The sequence below is a fragment of the Anabrus simplex genome, chromosome 1 (genome assembly GCF_040414725.1).
Source record: "Anabrus simplex isolate iqAnaSimp1 chromosome 1, ASM4041472v1, whole genome shotgun sequence".
In the NCBI taxonomy this organism is placed as follows: Eukaryota; Metazoa; Arthropoda; class Insecta; order Orthoptera; family Tettigoniidae; genus Anabrus; species Anabrus simplex.
Genome location: NC_090265.1, coordinates 1,017,020,962 through 1,017,041,253, shown reverse-complemented (window position 1 = coordinate 1,017,041,253; position 20,292 = coordinate 1,017,020,962). Strand labels below are relative to the sequence as shown.

Below are 20,292 nucleotides of genomic sequence, written 5' to 3'. Positions count from 1 at the left end.
ATTAACCAATAGTAATGGCGGACATAATGGAAGTGCAAGCAAAAAGCGCTCTACAAAAACTACGAAATATAGCTGAAACGGGAGGATATATGAAGAAGGACACCAAAGACAATATTCTGAATGCAGTGAGTACTATAACAGAATATATAAAAACATTAGAGGAAAAAGTGAAGCCAGGAAATAGTGGGGACATTTTCGAAGCAAACACAACAGTAAAGGTTAGAAAACATCGCATTGACTTGGAAGAAGGGGACGAAAGCTGCAGCGCGAGACAGGTGGCGCCATCTATAGACGCAACAACAGAAACACGAGGGGAAGACAACCAAGCAAAGGCGCCAACTACCGGAGAGAGCACCAATTCGGATGGTATAGATCGTTCCCAGAAAACATTCGGGGAAACAAATAACATAAGGTCATCTCTCGGCCGCATAAATGAAAGTGCAACTGAAAATCAGAACAGCACACCATCTGCCGATGACGAGGAAAACCACCAAGGAAGAATATAACACGCAGCAAATCCCACATTCCCAATAACACAAGGCAAGAAACGTAATAACGCTATAGTCAAGCAGACGACAATAAATGTCGAGACAGTAAATGAGAAATTAGAAAACATAATGGAATTCCTGGAAAACAAGCTAAATCAAATAATTGAGCAAAAAATTAACCAAAGACTAAAAAGCAAAACTACAACAGAAATAAACCACACGGTCAGGACAGCACAGAATGCATTCGATGAAACAAGCACCGGTACATGTGAAGAAAAAATCAAAATCGCCAGAGAGACACAATAAGGGAAACGAGAAACAATGGGAATAACATATCGCCCTTAACCAACCAAAGACAAAAGGATGACGGTGAACTAAAAGCGGCAGAAAAAATGGCATGGCTGTACGTAGGTCGGCTTAAACAGAGCACCACTGCAACAAATATAAGAAAATTCTTGGAAAGGTTGATGATGCTGCTTGTTGTTTTAAGGGGCCTAACATCGAAGGTCATTATAGACATTATAGGACACATAGAATGTGAAGATCTTCATACACTGGGAGACAGAAAAGCTTTTAAGGTCGATTTCCCATACATCTATCTGGAAGATGCACAGATTGCGGATTTCTGGCCACAGGGAATAAAAGTCAGAAGATTTCGATTTCGGAGATATGATAGGAGACCGGAGGAAGAACGAGGGGTGGAACTTCAGTAAACATCTCACCCAATTGCCAAAGAAGAAGGGACCTCGACAAAGCACGGAAATAAGTGTATTATTATGGAATATAGATGGAATAAGAAATGCAATACCCCACATATCACAGAAGACAATAGACAACGCAGATGTTATGATACTGACAGAGACATTCCTCACGGAACCTATGGACTTGCAAGTCTACTGTGGTATACACACGCTAGCGACCCCGACGGAAGGAAGACCAGCAGGGGGAGTCAAGCGAATCATCAAGGAGGAAAACATGGTCACAATAATCACATCAGAAATTACGATAATAGGAATTTACATTCAGCCAAATACACCTATAGAAAACATAATGGATAAAATATCTATAGCCATAGAACAAACGAAACCAGAAAGGAACGTAATACTTGCCGGAGATTTTAACTGAAGGATAGACAAAGAAAATACCAAAACTTGCATCCTTCTTGAGACACTGGAAGAAGAAGGCTTCAGAATAGCAAACAAAAAAGAAACACCAACCTACTTTGCACAGAACGGTCATAGCGCCATCGACCTACTGTTTTTTAGGGGAGTACAACTACAACTGTGTAAACAAGAAGGCCTATGGAACTCATCGGCAGTACCAATAAGGAAACACATACCTATAATGACACGCCTACGTATGGAAATCCAACAAAAGAGGAAGGAAGCAAAAATGCCAAGTATATATACCAGAAAAATCCAGCGGGAAACAATAGAAGAAAGCAAGGAAAACATCGGGAAAGTGAGAAACCTAATAGAAGAAGAAAGACTAGAAGAAGCCCTAGAAACAGCCACTGAAGTAATAACGAAAGCTGTAACAGTAAAGGAAAGAAGACATGCACAAGCTTGGTTTGACCAAGAGTGTTACAAGGAAAGAAAAGCAACTCTAAAGGCCCTGAATGCAGCAAAATTATACAGATGCCCAGACGACCTAACAGCATATGCAGAGAAAAGGAAAAAATATAAAGAACTAATAAAAAAGAAAAAAAGAATATACAGAGAAACAAGGAAGGAAACAAGCCGAGGAAGCAAAATCAGACCCATACATAGCGCTGAAAAAAAAAGACGTCAATCGCAACAGGAGAAATTCATATGGAGAAGTGGGAAAATCATTTCTCGAACATACTGAATAAGGAAGGGCTAAAGCAAGCATATGACATAGAAACAGCAGAACCCACACATGATTTGGAGCCAATAACAACGTATGAAATTAGGAAAGCAATACAAGGAGGGAGAAACAAATCCGCAGGACCAGACAAAATTTACATGGAACACTTAAAAGACTCACTTGACGAGATGGAAGAACTGTGGAAAAACCTAATGAACAAATGTATACAGACTGGGAAAATACCAGAGGGATGGAACACAGCGACTCTAAAGATACTGTTCAAAGGAAAAGGGAGCAGAACATCACCAGACTCATTTAGAGGAGTAGCACTAGAAAATGCATCCTTTAAAGTTTTCACGAAGATACTAAATGAAAGATTACTAGAAGCCTTCAGTGGGTACATTCCAGAAAATCAATTCGGTTTTATGAAAGGCAGGAGCACGGTCCAGGCAGTGAAATACCTAATAAATCAGGTAGAAGAAGCCTTAAGACACAAAGGAGGGAAATATCACGCGGTATTTGTTGATTTCAAGAAGGCATTTGACTCAATCGACAGGCGAAAGCTAATCGAGAAAATGAAATTGACAATCGGCGAGAGAGACCCACTAGTGAGAATAGTTGAAGCATGTCTACAGAGGAACATAATCCGAATAAACAACAACGTAGAAATTTCTGAAGCCATAATACAGACGAACGGAGTTATGCAAGGGGATCCCATGAGTCCCACACTTTTCAACATTTATACAGCAGATGTGAACCGCATAGTAGAGAAAGGATCAAAAGTAGAGCTGATCCTATACGCAGATGACATGCTGATCGGAGCGAAAGAAAAGGAGGAGGTGCAAAGTGTAGTCCACAGACTAGAGACCTGGGCGGAGGAAAACAGCCTACAGATAAATGAAGAAAAGACAGTACAAATGACCTTCAGAAAAGGTGTGAAATTAACGCCCAAAGACAACATAACATTACACCAAAAACCAATACAAAAGGTACGAAATTACAAATATTTGGGAATAACACTACAGACAACGGCAGCGTCCTTTGGTATACATATTCTAGAAAGAACGGCAGCAGCAATCAGAGCCTCATACAGCATCCAAAACATTTCAAACCTATCAATCAGCACGGCGATGAGACTTTTCAAGACGACAGTAGCGCCAGTGATAATATATGGAATTGAGATCATGTGGGAAAAGCCGAAGATCGGAGACCTGATGAGAATAGAAAGAATAAAAGCAATGTTCATGAAGAGGACTACCCGAGTTGGAAAGACAGCGCCATCCCGGATGGTATACGAAATGATGTGGGAGACGTATTTCATAGAAGACATACGATCACAATTCTACCTACAATCAACGGAAGCAAGCAGGGCACTAGTAAACATCAGGGAAAGGAAGAAAAGTGAAATTGACCTAGACTTCTACACCTCACCAGCGATGACGGACGATAGATGGACTAGAGAGTGCAACACACAGCGCCACGTGATAACACGACTCTCCATACATGGGTTTCACCACAAGATATGCGTAAACCAGAAGTTCCATGAGCCAGACGAAGATTGTAAGTGCACTTTGTGTGAGCAGAAGTGTAGTAGATACCACATCATAACTTGCACGAAAACAACCAGGACAATTACAGACTATAGCAAAGACTGAAATGTGAAATTTATTTAATGCTCGAACTTGAGTGTGCATTTCTCTATTAAATTATTAAATTTCAAGATCAACAAAACTCATCTCCACGTATGGCAATTCCAAACAGCACAGACAATTCCTTATTGACTAATTATTTTTCAAGATTTTCAGTAAACTTACGTACTACAAATCTTTGTGTGTTCAATGTGTGTGGTTAAGTAAATATCTGTTTAACCGAGACAAACTGTAAACCATTCTCTCAGTGTCATTGCCTTTTTCCAACGGGTGTCCCGTCGTTTTAAATGAAATTTCAGTTTACTCGGCAATATGTTAAAACAATTTTCAGACATTCTGAGATATTCACAACAGTTTCATCATCAATTAGTTCCCTGTACAGGGTAGCAAATTCGCCATCACCTTCTCTATTCTGCCATGCTTCATGTACCCACTTCCATTTTTTTTTAAACTGGCTCTGTTCCTCTTCCTCTAGAATTATAACAATAGCCGCCAATTCCTCATCCGTAAACTTTGACATCTCGACAATCACTGAACTGAAATTGAAACAATAGTGATAGGTGTGGATAGTCATCACAGAGACATCACGTATGTCACGCAACTGACACGTCACGGATATGTGTGAACAGACCCTAATTCTGTCTGATATTCTTTTACCTGCATTCTAATGCAGTTTAATTTCCAGCTTTGCTCCTCGCTGAATAACCTAACCTGCGATAATCAATTGTATATCATCAACAAAATACAGTAATACTATCCTAACTAGGTTAAATGAAGATTTTATTTACATTGTACCTTTACCAATTCCTTGATAATGCTGTATAAAGCTTCAAACACCTCAGGCACAATAACTGAAATTACTTGTTCTGATACTGTAGACAAATACGTATATAACTGAAATGCCTGAGTCATCAGCTGCTTAGAATCTTAAACTTACACCTATAAAAAAATAGTCTGTCATTAGTGGCGCCGGCTTTTGTGATAATCTGTATAATTTCTTGCAATTTCAGGCCCAATTACTGTCAACAAGAACTGAAAGTCATGTCGGAACATTTTCAAAAAAAAATTTGAAAGCCTGCTTCATCATGAATTAAAAAAGTTTCAACATAAGTGTTATCTTTACATGTAACTAATCTCACAATATTGTAAGCATATGAGTGTTCTCTCCAAACTTAATTCTTAACGCCTTTCCAACATTTTTCTCTGACACACTTTGCATCTGCGCATGCGTCGAATTGTGCCCACTAAAATAATGAAAGCTGCAACTGTATTTTCTTCTTCCTGACCCTATCCATTGTAACCTCAAAAGTAGCATTTTGGAGTGGACAGAATTTTTGAAGACGTTTGTTAAAAAAAGTTTATTAAGTAACACCTTGAAATTGTTTTCATTAACATTGTTTATTAACTTTGTTCATTAACATTGTTTATTAACTTTGGTGTGGAAACCATTAGATCTTTGTTTTTTACTTTTTTCTGTTGTATTACCTAATAGGTTTTTGGCACTTCCCACAGGACACTATATAATATACTGCAGTCACTGGGCTTTCACACAGGGATTGAAACTGCTCCTTCCTAACACGAATCTAGTATTTTAATATGATCGGATAAGATTACATTCTCGAGACCAGAAGAGATTTTGCACTTTACATATATGAAGCTATTACTGTTTTGGTCCTAATATAAGACTGAGACTTTTATGTTTACGTTTTTATGTTAAAATGTCCTTATAAAAACAGCATTCATTTTATTTGCACAACATAACATTTAAAAAGTTTATATCATTTCCCACTCGCACTGGCATGTGCAGCAAGCACACCACGTCAGGCATTTTTGCCTGGATACAAGGGCTGATTCTAGGTCCACCAGCTTATGTGATCGAACAGTGAGATTGCGATCCCGGTCTAGAGAGCCAGGAATAATGGCCAAAAGGATGTGTCACAATGACCATGGTGTCACCTCATAACCTGCCAACCTTCGGGCTGAGCAGCGGTCGCTGGAGCTTTAGGTCATGAATAAACCGAAATTTTTGGAGTTTTGATGGGTTAATTTTCTCCTTACAATCTGCTTGTGATTAGTGACATGCAGAATTTAATATTTAATGCATTGGAGAACTTTTGAGAATCTATACTTACATTCAAAACCATATTCTTCAGTTCAAAACCTTTCAAAGTCGGTGTAGGCCTAATTTACACAGTGCAAGATTTCAGAAACTTAATACAAACAGCATACTGGTGACCAAATTACAAAAAGGATTTTGCCATCATGCTGGGCACCTTTTTATCTGATGTGCTTTATTTGATTAGATGAGAGAATTAAAAACTACTTGCGATCGATTGTTGGCTGCCCTAAATGCAGATCAGTAGTGATTGACTGACTGATTGATTGATTGTTTGGCTTGACGTTATTTATTTAGATACTTTGATGAGCTTGGCTGATCAAAGTGCTGACATGAAAGAAATTTTCAAGTGAAACTGACGAAGTTTTCCTGGTAAAAATGAATGTAAAGTATCGAGATTTGTAACTCTTAATTAATGTCTGAAGCCCGCCGTGCGGTCCAGCTTGCCTGCCTCTCACCCGTACACCCTCGGTTCGATTCCTGGCCATGTCAGGCATTTTTGCCTGGATACAAGGGCTGATTCTAGGTCCAACAGCTTATATGATCGAACATTGAGATTGCGATCCCGGTCTAGAGAGCCAAGAATAACGGCCAAGAGGATTTGTCATATTGACCATGGTGTCACCTCATAATCTCCAGACCTTCGGGCTGAGCAGCGGTTGCTTGGTAGGCCAAGGCCCATTAGGGCTGTAGTTTGGTTTGTTTTAGGGGTGTTTGTTAGATTATAATTATACGCATTTAATTATTGTGATGTTTAACCAAATTGTTGATGGTTTTAATTTGTTCCTGGATTTTCTGTTTTCCCGTATCTTACGTTTCTTTCCTGTGGTCCCCCCAAAAATGGAGAATCGAGGTTCCACTGTAGCATAAAATGGAAACATGAAGGAGGGCTCTGGAAGGGAGTGGGAAAGAGTACCTCATTTTTTGTGAGAATGGAGGAGGGTTGGTCCTGATGGAAGGTAAGAAGTCTTAAAACTAGAGTACCTAGGATCCAACACGACTATGAATGGCAGCTTGGATTCAGAAATACACCAAGGGACAAAGGCTAGATGGATGAACTGGAGAAGGATGTCGGGAATGCTTTGGGATAGAAGGTAAAATCTGAAATTGAAAGGAAAGTTCTATAAATCAGCTATCAGACCTGCACTGTTGTATGGTACAGAGGCATGGGTGATTAAGAGTGTGCAAGAGAGCAGACTGGAAGTGTCAGAGATGAAAATGCTGAGATGAATGTGTGGTGTCACCAGGATGGACAAGATCAGAAACGAGAGGATACAGGTCAGTACTATGGTAGTAGAAATTTCCAAAAAGATCCAAGAAAGAGGACTGCAATGGTACAGCCATTTGATGAGAAGGGATGATTGTGTTGATAAAAAGGTTGGCTGTATGAATGTAGATAGAGGGCACCAGACAATATGGAAAACCAAAAAAGAAATAGCTGTACTGCATCAACAAGGACTAGAAAGAAAAAGAACTAAAGGAAGATGTTTGAGACAGAGTTAAGTGGAAGCAACTCTCCAGAAAGGTTGATCCCCACAGGAGTGCAAAAAGACAATGGATAAGAAGAAAAGAATAATTTGATTTTCATGGGATATATAAACAATAAGGAAATGTTAGGTACATTACAAAAATAAATCGCACTTCATTCCAAAATAATGTATAGCATAGTTCCATATCAATGATTTCTCCCTTCTGAAAATACCCGTAGTTTTCCTTTCCATTTCTATAGAAATAGCAAGGAGAAACAAAATTCAATGAAAATTATACAATCAAATCACTTACATGAGTTGCATCAGAAATGGCATCCAACTGAATAACACATCCTGGTCTGGCAGTAGACTGTTGAGACACTATCTTAATCTTATCATGGAGTGATGAATGTTTCATTCCATCATCTGAAGAAGTATCAGTAGAAAGACTAACCATTGAATCCTAAAACACAGAAAAAACATATTCCAGAGCTTATAAGGTAAATAATAGGAAATTAAATGTAGTATGACACAAAATAAAGTATAAGTAAATTCCCGCTTTGCTTTCAGGACTGAATTCTGAGAAATTCACAGTTTAACAGTTTGCAGCAACTGTATATTTAACCATTTCTATAATTTTGCATAAACAAAATAAATAGTTTCATTTAAGAGAAGAATGAAAGAAAAGCTAGAATATACTTTTAAGGTCATCGTTGTTGGCTGCTACTCATTTCTGAGTATACAAACTACCCTGCTTGCAATCCACTAGCACTCAAAATAAACAAGCCAATTCTAGCAAGAAACATGTGTCCACACAGATTGCACTCATTGGATGGGAAAGGACAAGACTGTATCTGACGGCGTATGAGTAACTGTTGTTTAACCTCTTCTTGCATGCTACCTCTTCTAACTTAAGATCACTGGCCTGGATTTTATTCACCTGCCTGTTTGTCAATGTACAGGTCTCTGCTTCATTAAGTCAGTATTGGGCAGTAGTACATTTTATGCATCACCTCTTGATACTTCAGTGGTACTTCCTTCTTCCACACTAAGTTTTTCACACTTTGGTACCTTGCATTTCCCTGTGAAATCTGTGTACAACTCTCCATGCCTACCCCAGCATCCTGAATCAGATCACTTCCCAAGTACTTCTCTCCACATTTTAGAGGTTTTGTCCCTTTATTTTTAAAATTCATTTCCCTTCTCTTTCTCTTCTGGTCAAGACCATCATCCTAATCTTTTCCACATTGATTTTCATTCCATAACTTTCAACAAACTCTCTCACCATGTTGAGTTTTTCTCTGTTCTTGTTCTTCCGTGTTTCCTCCCCACACCACAATACCATCTGCAAACAGCATGACCTTCAGCTGCCCGTGCCTATATTTCACCTTTGTCTCCTTCACAATTTTGTCCATAAACATTATGAACAACAGTGGTGACACCACACTTCCTTATCATGGACCAATTTCATTCCAAAATCACTCTATCCTCCCCTCATGTGTGTGGACACTGCTGTAACAAAATTTCTACATTGCTTGCACATATTCTATCATTTGTTTACCAAATCCTTTCTGGTGTATTACTTTCCATACCTTTGCTTTGGGTACACCAAAGTAAGTATTTTCTAAATCAAGAAGTGTCGTCACCACATCTTTTCCCTACTCCCAATGTTTTTCCAATAACTGCCTCATACTGAAAACAAGGTCTAGTGTTTGTCTTCCATTTCAAAAGCCATATTGCCCTTCTTGAAATGTCTTTTCCTCCTGCACAGCTTACAAATGCCTTCTTAAACATGTCTCGTTCCACTTTCATATTCACCAGCTCGGTTCTGGGAATGTGTTGTTTCATGGTTTCCCTTTTTCCCAGCGCTTCTCCATTAACATCCTGACAACAAAGATAAGGTCTGCAGTCATTCTTCTGGGCCTAAAACCATACTGTTCCTCTTCCAATAAAGGTTCTGCAATTCCTTTTAATCTACTCTCTGATTTATTTTTCCAGAAGCTGTTTCCATACAGGCTGCCTTAATCCTTGCATTCAGTCATCAATGACTTGGCCATCACAGACCCATGATATTCACGTTTCATTACTTACAGCAAGTCCTCCCCATCAACTTGGATTGTTCCGATTCCTGGTGGGTCACATATGCCGTTTTCATTTTGTTGAGTTGCAGCCCATATTGTGTCATTCCATCAGATGAAATAATGTCAGTGTAGAATAGGATCCAGTGTATCAGTTGGTGCAGGTCTGCCAGAAGGATGATCAGAGGAGTACTCTGATGGACACCAAACGTAATGTAACAGCTATTGAGAACTCCTTCAGCAACTAGGACATAACTCTTGGCACTGAATAATGTAGCTGTAACCAACCGACAAGGTAGAGTGGAAACTAGTAGGCATATAGACTGCACTGTTGTGGTGGGCATTGGTTTGGTGTCTATCTTGGCAATAATCCTTTCACTATGCTGGTCATAGAAGCTTACCAGCTGCGCTATTTTCTTATTCAATATTAAACCAACTCCTGCATTTTTCCGGTTTGATTTTGTGTTGATAATTCTGTAGTCACCTGACCAAAACACCTGCTCTTCCTGCCAATGTACTTCACTTATACCAACTGCATCTAACTTTAATCTATCCATTTCCCTTTTCAGATTTTGTAACTTACGATATCAATTCAAACTTCTAACACTCCACTCTCCAGCTCACAGAATGTCAGTATCCATCTTCCCAATGACTGGTGCCTCTCGTGTAGTTCCCACCTGGAACTTTTCTCTATACTAATGCACTATCTATGAATGACCTAAAAATGGATTCATTATTTACAATTTGTTTTTATGTTGCACCGACACAGATAGGTCTTACAGCAACGATGGGATAGGAAAGGGCTAGGCGTGGGAAGGAAACGGCCGTGGCCATAATGCGAGTTGAAAATGGGAAACCACAGAAAACCATCTTCAGGGTTGCCAACAGTGGGATTTGAGCCCACTATCTCCCGAATACAAGCTCACAGCTGTGCGCTCCTAACCACAGAGCTAACTCAATCGGTGAATTAATTATTCACAAAGAACACTGTTCCTAAATAGGCTCCAAACTCACCACGCTATCATTCTGATATTTTAACTCACTACTTTCACCACACTTCATTTCTCGTATTAGTTCTAATGACTATCCTTGTCATTGATTTGAAAACTGAATGTTTGCCGACATGGGGAAGTACAAACATACATCTTCATTACAGAGGATTCAACATTCAGTCCACAGACCACTTAAATTATTTAAGCACTAGGCAAGTACTGTATATGCCATATAAAGAAAATGTATATACATCTAGGAAACAGATGGAGAGCAGCAACTTACCATGTAAGACCATGTGGATAGAGTACACATAAGAGATAAACATGGGTCCAAAATTTTTCGGCTGCAGCCTTCATAGAATAATGAAGGATGTTGTTGACAAGCAGATGCTGTGCAAGGGGAGTCAGGGAAAAACAGACAAAAGAATGGGAAAAAGGAGCAGTTATCTAATGCTATGGCAGGGTGCTTCCCTGGACCAGAGTTCAATCCTGCTAGCTTTCTTACCTGAGCATTTACTAAGAAATTTTAAGTGAGGAAGAAATAAACTCACCATCATTCTACTCCTACGTTCAGAACTAGAGACTTCAGCTAATAATGTCCTGGCGTCTATAACAGCCTGATAGACTCTGAGACTCTTGCCGTCTGATGCCACAAAGCATGCACTGGGAGAGTTGGACAAGTTACCAAGAGTAGTGCTGAAATCAACAATAAATCAAAGGTAGATTAAATATATATATGTTCTGTAAATAGCTCTTTAAAGAAGTGGAGTACTGGCAGTAATATTTGGCTACAGAAATGTGACAATGGAATTAAGCCACAGGTAAAGTCAGTCACTATTGTTCACAAGTAAGTCTACATTAAGCAAATTACAATTCTGTCTGTAAACCTCAAATTTTTTGCCTCATACAGTAAAACCTGCCTAAACCAGAAAGTGAACATTCTAGTTTTTTTTTTCTTCGCCTGGTAACACGAAAAGTGGAAGAAAAAAAGTTAGTTTTATTCCCTGAATTAACTCGTGTGGTTGCAGTCTCTCTTAGTTTCTAGCATCTTATGTTTCAAAGACATTTTTTACTGTATCAAAAATACAGTATGAAACTAAATTAAGAAAACACAACAGTTCACAGTTCTATTCCACTCATACTCCACAAACTGCTAGCCAGCACACAACTGAGTATGAACTACAATTACCCTACAGTGCACATTGCAAGAGGGATAAAGGTATTAATGAAACACTATTTACAGTCCAGTAGGTTCAAGAACTTTTTGTAATCGTTTTTAGCACAAAAGAGAAAGTACTCTGCCAAGAATTCTATGGAATCTTCCAGGGTCTCTGAAGAAGGCAGTCACTGATAGTGAGGTTACTGGTTCTTAGAAGTCTGAGTATACCAAGTTATTTTAAATAATGCTTGCTTGTTATCCTCATTTCAAAATTAAATTACTGTAATTTGATAGAGATTAGTAGCAGCTATCCTTGAATTGTTATTCACACAAATGGCACTGAAAAATGTTTCCATTTCTGTGTTAAGCACCATTCCGTTCTGAAGTTTTATTTTACATAGGAAATTCCTCCATTCTGAATTTTCTGTTTTTACAGGTTTCTGGTATAGGCAGGTTTTACTGTATTATGTATTTACCTTGGATTAGATATATAAAGGGCCCCGGGAAGTAACCTATGGAGTCTCCACAATAATCTTGAGACTCTGGCAAAATGGGGGGTGTGATGCGAATATAAGAACTCAACAAGAGAGTTCTTTTACCCTCTCTCACCTCAATCCTCCAATTTTCTGACCTAATCGTGGTGCCCCTGTTAAGCCAAGCAACACAGTGGAAGGCTGGGTAACCAACCCCAGCGGTAAACTGGGTCGGTGAGCCAATGGATTTGGGGGCAGTGGAAGGCAACGGGAAACCACCATTGTACTTTTCCCTCGACAACCCCATGATGGCTTTGCTTAATTCCAAATGTTCCAGAGTAAGTCTTCCAGTCGGATCTCCAGAGGAGACAGGATTAAGAGAAGCCCCTATTTTAACCAGTTACAGTGAATTCTCTACGAGAGTCATTAGAATTGCAACATGGAACGTCCGTGGTGCCCTGCAGCCATGGAAACTTGCAATAATAGAAAGAGAAATTAGTTCACATGATGTGGATATCCTTGCCCTAGTCAGACTCACTGGAAAGGATATGGACATTTTGTAACTCATGGAAGGAATACTGTATACTTTTCAAGAAGAGATGATATGAGTCGAAATGGTGTTGCAACTGTCATTCCTGAAAAACTGAACAACACTGTCCTAGGCTATGAACCCATCAGTGATAGAATCATTACCATCAAACTGAATGCTTCCCCTTGCAGAATTAATATTATCCAGGTCTATGCTCCCACAGCTGCAGCATCAGATGCTGAAATAGAAGAGTTCTATGAACTATTAGAACATACTATCAATCTGTTTTCAAATAGGGAAATAGCAATAATCTAAGGTGACATCAATGCTAAGATCGGGGACACTACTGGAGACACTGACATCAGATCTGTGATTGGTCATTATGGCCTAGGCGAAAGGAATGTATGAGGAAAGCAGCTACTGGAGTTTTGTGTTGGCAATGACATGGTAGTTTGCAACACCCTCTTCCAGCATCACCCAAGGCGTCTGTACACTTGGATATCACCTGGTGATAGAATCAGGAATCAAATTGATTTCATCATGGTGATCAACATTGGAAGACATCTGTTCTAGATTGTAAGACCTTTCCTGGAGTAGAATGTGGCAGTGACCACAGTCTGCTGTCCATGAAAATACGGCTAAAACTAAAAGTCACCAAGAAGATAAGAGCAAGACAGTTTAGACTCACTAACCAGGAATCTCTTGCACGGTTCGGGCAACTTGAATGGCCAAAGCTCCCAGATTTGCTACTAAAGGAAGAAAAAACACCTTGTTAGACGTGGGACAGAATGAAAGAGATTGTCTCCTCACTTCTCCCACAGAGAGTGCAAAACATCCCTGGGTATCAAACAAGACCTTGCAACTGATTGAAGAAGGAAGTAGTCTGAAGAAACACGGTACTCAATCCATTCAGGATGAAAATAGGTACAGGATCCTGTGTAGAGAGACACAGCGTAATTGTAGGAATGATAAATCACAGTTCATCCACAGCGTTTGCGAGGAGAACAAAACCAGAACTAAAATCAAACAAAGGATCTCTTCAACAAAATCAATAGCATTACTCGTCAATTTAAACCACACATATGGGTTATAGGAGACGAGAATGGACACCTAATTGGAGACAGGAAAGAAGTGCCAGAGAGGTGGAAACAATACTGTGAAAAGCTGTACTCTGGAAGAAATGATGTAGCAGTCCAGCAACCAGGAGGGCCTTCTACATTGGAATCTTTCATTCTACAAAACAAAATCAAGAATGCCATTAACCATTTGAAAAGAAACAAATCCCCTGGACTGGGATGGTATTTCTGGAGAGATGCTTAAAGAAATGGATGAAGAAGGCTTGTGCGTGATGCACTCAGTGTGTAATAGGATGTGGAGGACGAGAGAATGGCCAAAAGATTGGATAAGCTCTATCTTAATCCCCTTGCACAAGAAAGGATCAGTCAGGAAGTGTTCCAACTATCATACAATTGCTCTGATATCTCATGCAAGTAAGATTTTATTGTACATCATAAACCAGGGCCTCAAGTTTTACATAATGTCTCACATATCCACCGAGCAAGCAGGATTTGTTGCAGGAAAAGGAACAGATTTTTAATATAAGGTAAATAATTGAAACATCTCATGAGTTCTGTGTTCCTGTGCTAATATACTTCCTTGACTACAAGAAAGTTTTTGATTGTTTGGAATAAACTTTGGCAGGTTCTTGGTGAATTTGGCCTTCCACAACATCTAATATCATTACTGAAAAGTCTGTATGGGAACAACATTGCAACTGTAAAGGTAGATGGTGATATTTCACAATTTTTCAGTATTTTGCAGGGTGTCAGACAGGGGTGCAAATTATCACCTATTCTATATAACATCTATGCTGAATATGTAATGAAGAAAGCCCTCCATGACTGGACTGGAGGCATACCAATTGGACGAAAAATCAGTAACCATTTAAATCTAAGAATTTCATTTTTGTCCGTATTGAACTGAGAATGGAAGATAGGAAACTTAAAAGGGTCCACCTTTTCAATACAAAATTGTTATAATTTATTACAACATATATTTACATTTGGAACTAGTTTCGACGCTGTTTGGCGTCATCTTCAGCCAAAATGTGGGAAATAGGCTAGCATGTAGACATTTATATTACACAAGGCGTTATATTAAACAATACACATCTTGCAAGGAGATAAAAACAGGGACAAATATAGAAACAAATGAATCGTTGAGAAAGCAAAAGTTATACATATTAAAAATAACCTTAACCACACATCTTGTAGTGCGAAAATATTCGCCTTGAATGATTCCTGAATACAATTCCCACCGTCACCATAAGACCTATCTGTGTCAGTGCGACGTAAAGCCACTAGAAAAAAAAATTTAATGTGTAGAATTTTAAGATCTGTGTTGATATCTGAAATGTGGGGCAGTCATTCACATGTTAACCGAAGGCTGAATGCCAACTTTAACAGCATTTTTTTGTTCTTTGTACCTGGTGTGGAAATTGCATTTTGTTTGGCATGTATATGTAACATTGCAATTTGGTTCTTAACATTTGAATTTATAAGCTCCTGATTTGGAGGAAAGGTCTTGTTTGTTTAGGTTGCATTCGCTGATGTCTCTGTAGTGTGTTGTTCATTCTGGAGGCTATTTTTAGACCTTGCTTTCTGAAAAGGTTAGCTATCTTTTAAGTGTTCTTATTCATGTAGTTGAGGACTACGTATTTGTTGTTTTCAGGTGTGGCTCTTCTTGTGCCTTTTCTTTGTTTCCTCAATAATCGATCTACTATACTGTATCAGGTGAGTGGTTGTTTTATTTACTGTCTGTATTTTGTTTCTTGAAATCTGTTGTACTCTGCTGTACAAGTTTGGGTGATTGGATTAATTGTCTCTTGTGTATGAAGTGTGAGTGGGTTTCCTGTATATTTTGTACAGTAGGTATTCATTTCCTCTACTCATTGTGATGTCTAAAAATATATATCTTCTTGTTAATTTCTGGCTCCATGGTCAATGTGATTGAGCTGTGCAAGGAATTCAGTGCATTTAATAAATTAACAAGGTCTAAAAATAGCCTTCAAAACAAACAGGCTACAAAGAAACATCAGCAAATGCAATTTTACAAGACCTTTTCTCCAAATCAGGAGTTAATGAGCTCTAATGTCAAGAACCAAATTGCATGAAACATATACAGCCCAAACAAAACTCAATTGCTATACCATATATAAAGAACACAAAAAAGCTGTTAGATACAATCCGCATTCAGAGAACACATACATGACAGCTCGCACCATTTGACAGACCATTTGATCTTAAAATTCAACAATCTAAACTGAAAGCAAATCATTAAACATAATTAAAAAAGGCCAACAAAAACCTAAAAGGGAAAAAAAAAACAACAAAAAACACACACACACACACACTTTTTTCACTAGTAAATTAATTCAGATTTTGTTAAAACAACATCTCATACTAACCATTCAAATATACGAGTTTAAAACCATTTCATATGTCTTTTAATCTTGAACCTTACCATCTGGTCTCCTGTATACAAGCAATATTAATTTTTCCAACTTGCTAAAGTTTCTGAAAGTTCGTAACATTTTCATGTTAGGGTTCCAATGATCCATATTGCAATCCTGATTTTCTGAACTTGCTTCTTTAACCTCACACATCCAGAACTGTAAGGTAGCTATTGCCCACTTCTCATGGTCTCCAGATGATGAAATCGTGAGTTGCTTCTGGCGGATGCTTTAGCTTTGCACTTAGTACTGTTAGAGATTGATCTATATTAAATTTGGCAGGATTTTTACGAATACATATAACAATTCTAGAATAATGTAATCGACATCATCCAGAAAATTATCAGGGGGGAATAAGGTCTTGTTTCATATAACTTGTTTCAGATAAACTTGAGTGTAATTACTACTACTGGTGCTGCTGCTGCAGCATCAGAAATCCTGAGATACTCTTCAGTCACATTTTCTTTCCTATTTTCATACCATGCTTTCGGAATTGTATTATGCCCTGCGCTGTGAAAGCTAACACCCAGAGATTTGTTCACAGTGTCAACAAAGAAGGCATCCTCGCAATATTTTTGCAGCATTATTTTTTATTTTTATTGTCCTTGGATCCAGACGAAAATTCTCTTACTCCATCTATAAGCTCCATAGACTAAATTTTAAAACCACTAGAAGATGTTTCTCTTACCAGTTGCAGGCAGTCTAGACAGTTTCTGCATGCGGGATTTGCAATATTTTGCCGCTGTTGAAAGCAACTGGGAGTAAACTAGACATGTTCAATAATTTTACAGGCCCATTCACCCTTGCCGTTTCTCACTCATTTTAGGACTGTCTATATTTAACAGTTAAACTTCAGACATCATACATGATTTCAGAGATCACTTAGTCTAGCATTCTTTCAATTCTTTAAAAATCCTTGTTATCTTTTCTGTGTATAAAAATCAACTTTAAAAAAAATTAAATACATTTTTACTCAATCTCAGCAAAGATGATAGCACAATGAAAGCAGGCTTATGATACTTTTTCATTCATACATCACTTATGCCATTCATTGTGAATACTATGGACATTAACCCTTTTAAAAAGTTTATTTTATTATTACCTTGGAAAGTATTCAATCCTTTCTCTTTTGCAAGAAAAATAGTACTTTCCAATAAATTTTCTTCGCAAACAAAACACTGTTGCTCCAAAAGCATTGTGATACAATAGCGTACTGTGCTATGCCAAGCTATGATTGTGCCTTTATGAACAGAAATAGGTTCCAGATTATGCAGGATCTATGATGCCCTTTGAAATATTAACAGAGAAGGGAGAATACCTCAACTTGAAAAAAGATGACCCATGTATCATTAGAATTCTTTCAGCTGTTTCAACATTTTTTGAAAACATAAGTTAAAATGTGTGTTGATCAACTCTACAGGCTTTTTATTGCAGCACAATCCAATAATATTGAAAAAGGTTGCAAAGTAAATGGAAAGTGATATGCATAAAATAAAAACAGAGCAACATAATAAACAAACTGAAAATGAATTGAATAAATATGAACAAAAAAGAACACACCCTTTCTAAGTACGAAAGAAAGTAACTCAGTTATGTAGGACCGTTTCATCAAAACTATTGATTCTACAAAAGAAAAATGAATAGAACTTTACCGATAGAAGGTTTTATCTTTATCTTTTTAATAATAACCGCTTTTGAACTACAATACAGGGTAGCCAAGATATTATTGGTACCATGTTACCAAGATGATGGCACTAGTGGAAATCTGATGGAATTGGAAATTTGTAAATTTAGTATCTCATTTGAATCATCCAAATATATGTTAACTACCTTACTTAACATTATGCATTTTTTGCTACCTATTGACTGACTACAATTTTTTTTTTTGCTAGTTTCTTTATGTCACACCGACACAGATAGGTCTTATGGCGACGATGGGACAGGAAAGGGCTAGGAGTGGGAAGAAAGCGGCCATGGCCTTAATTAAGGTACAGCCCCAGCATTTGCCTGGTGTGAAAATGGGAAACCACGGAAAACTATTTTCAGGGCTACCAACAGTGGAGTTTGAACCTACTATCTCCCGAATACTGGATACTGGCCACACTTAAGCGACTGCAGCTATCGAGCTCGGTCTGACTACAATTAATAAAAATAATGTTTATTTTCACAGATGTAGCCTTAACAGGTAAAACATTTAAAACAATATACAAATATCAAACCTAATGTAACTTGTCAATACTGTGCTAAAATTCCCCACTTTATTTGCTAAACCACAAATAAAATGGTTTATAACAACTCATTTAACCAATGAAATGTTCAGTTTATGTATCAAAATACAGCTTAATTTTTACTGAAGAATGTTTAAAACTGTTGGTAAACTAAATGAAATTACATCAATGCAGAGTACTACTCACATCCCATTTTCTCCATCAACTTCAAGGCCTCAATGTTTAATATTTTGCCTCATAGATAGATAGATAAAAGCCTTTATTTTCTGTGGTGAAGTTAGGGCTCTTGGCCCTTTCTTACACTTAACCACACACATATTATTTGTTAATACAATGACACTGATTAACTTAAAATACTAAGAACTACAAATAACACTAATTTCTAAGACAAAAATATGAATATATACACGCAAAGATGACAGAAAGAAAAAGGAACTGCCTACATAATACAGATTTGAAAAAATACTCATTTCAATACACAACGAAAGAAATACAAACGTAAAAATACTAGCAAGCTTAATCAAATTTTAAAATGAAATTCAGCTAATTGTATCCTTGCAGTAATATATCTAAGTTAAATTCAGTTACTACTAGCTATGTTTAGGCTACTTCTACTTCGTAAATACAGTATGGATGTTTTTAAATTTAATTTAAGTTATCATATTAACCCAATATTTTATTTTAATGTACAATAATCTCATATCATTTTCACACACAATCACTCGTTCCACTCATACAGGTACCTTGCTGGAAGCACTTAACGAGGAACTGCTGGTAAGAGGTTTAAAATATTTTTTTTGATTCAGCATCCTTGATGTCTTTGGGAAGAGCATTCCACCATCCTGAAGCGGTGATAGTAAACGATCGATGGTACGTGGTTGAATTTCTATAAAATAAATTTTCCGCCTTTCTTTGGGAAGAGCATTCCACCATCCCAAAGCGGTGATAGTAAATGATCGATGGTACGTGGTTGAATTTCTATAAAATAATTTTCCGCCTTGTCAATACTTTATACACTTTATTCTATTTAATTACCGTACATGTACATGTTTCAAGAGCCTCTGCTCTCTTCCTCAGCGGTGCCAAATACTAATTATCTTAGGACTATGGTTCATTGGTACCATATTTCAATTATATATTAAAATATATGAATTTTAAATGTTACAATATTACTCTAAGTTTTTCTTTTGCCCATTTACATTGTCATTTGTGACATATTTTACCAGAATTTTACCAATCATCAATGATAAAATCTAATTAAACCTTCTGTACCATGAGCCACGCTTTGCCATTTCTGAAATGAAATGAAATGTCGTATGGCTTTTGTGCCGGGAAATCCCAGGACGGGTTCGGCTCGCCAGGTGCAGGTCTTTCTATTTGACACCCATAGGCAACCTGCGCGTCGTGATGAGGATGAAATGATGATGAAGACAACACATACACCCAGCCCCCGTGCCACTGGAATTAACCAATTAAGGTTAAAATCCCCGACCCAGCCGGGAATCGAACCCGGGACCCTCTGAACCGAAGTCCAGTACGCTGACCGTTCAGCCAACGAGTCGGACTGCCATTTCTGATTTAATCTCACTAGTCAACCACGGAGAAGGTGGTCGACTTACCCGGATCTCTTTCTTGGGAGCAAGTCTGTCATAGAGTTCTAACACCAGATCAGATTATTTATTTTTACGTCAATATCATCCATGTGTAAAATATCATTCCACGGCAGATAATATGCATCGTGTCGTATTCTTTCCTTGTCCAGATTTTTTATAT

The 20,292-nt window shown here is 37.9% G+C and overlaps 1 protein-coding gene across 2 annotated transcripts in view; it reads right to left on the bottom strand.

Annotated features, from left to right (window-relative positions):
• Rbcn-3A (Rabconnectin-3A) overlaps window positions 1-20,292 on the bottom strand; it is a 732,274-nt gene that overhangs the window by 570,197 nt on the left and 141,785 nt on the right. For both annotated transcript variants that reach the window (XM_067136957.2, XM_067136958.2), the window contains exons 14-15: window positions 11,171-11,315; window positions 7,863-8,012 (exon numbers count right to left, since the gene is read on the bottom strand). In XM_067136957.2, the coding sequence (XP_066993058.2) occupies window positions 7,863-8,012; window positions 11,171-11,315 (295 nt within the window). The remainder of the gene's footprint in view (window positions 1-7,862; window positions 8,013-11,170; window positions 11,316-20,292) is intronic.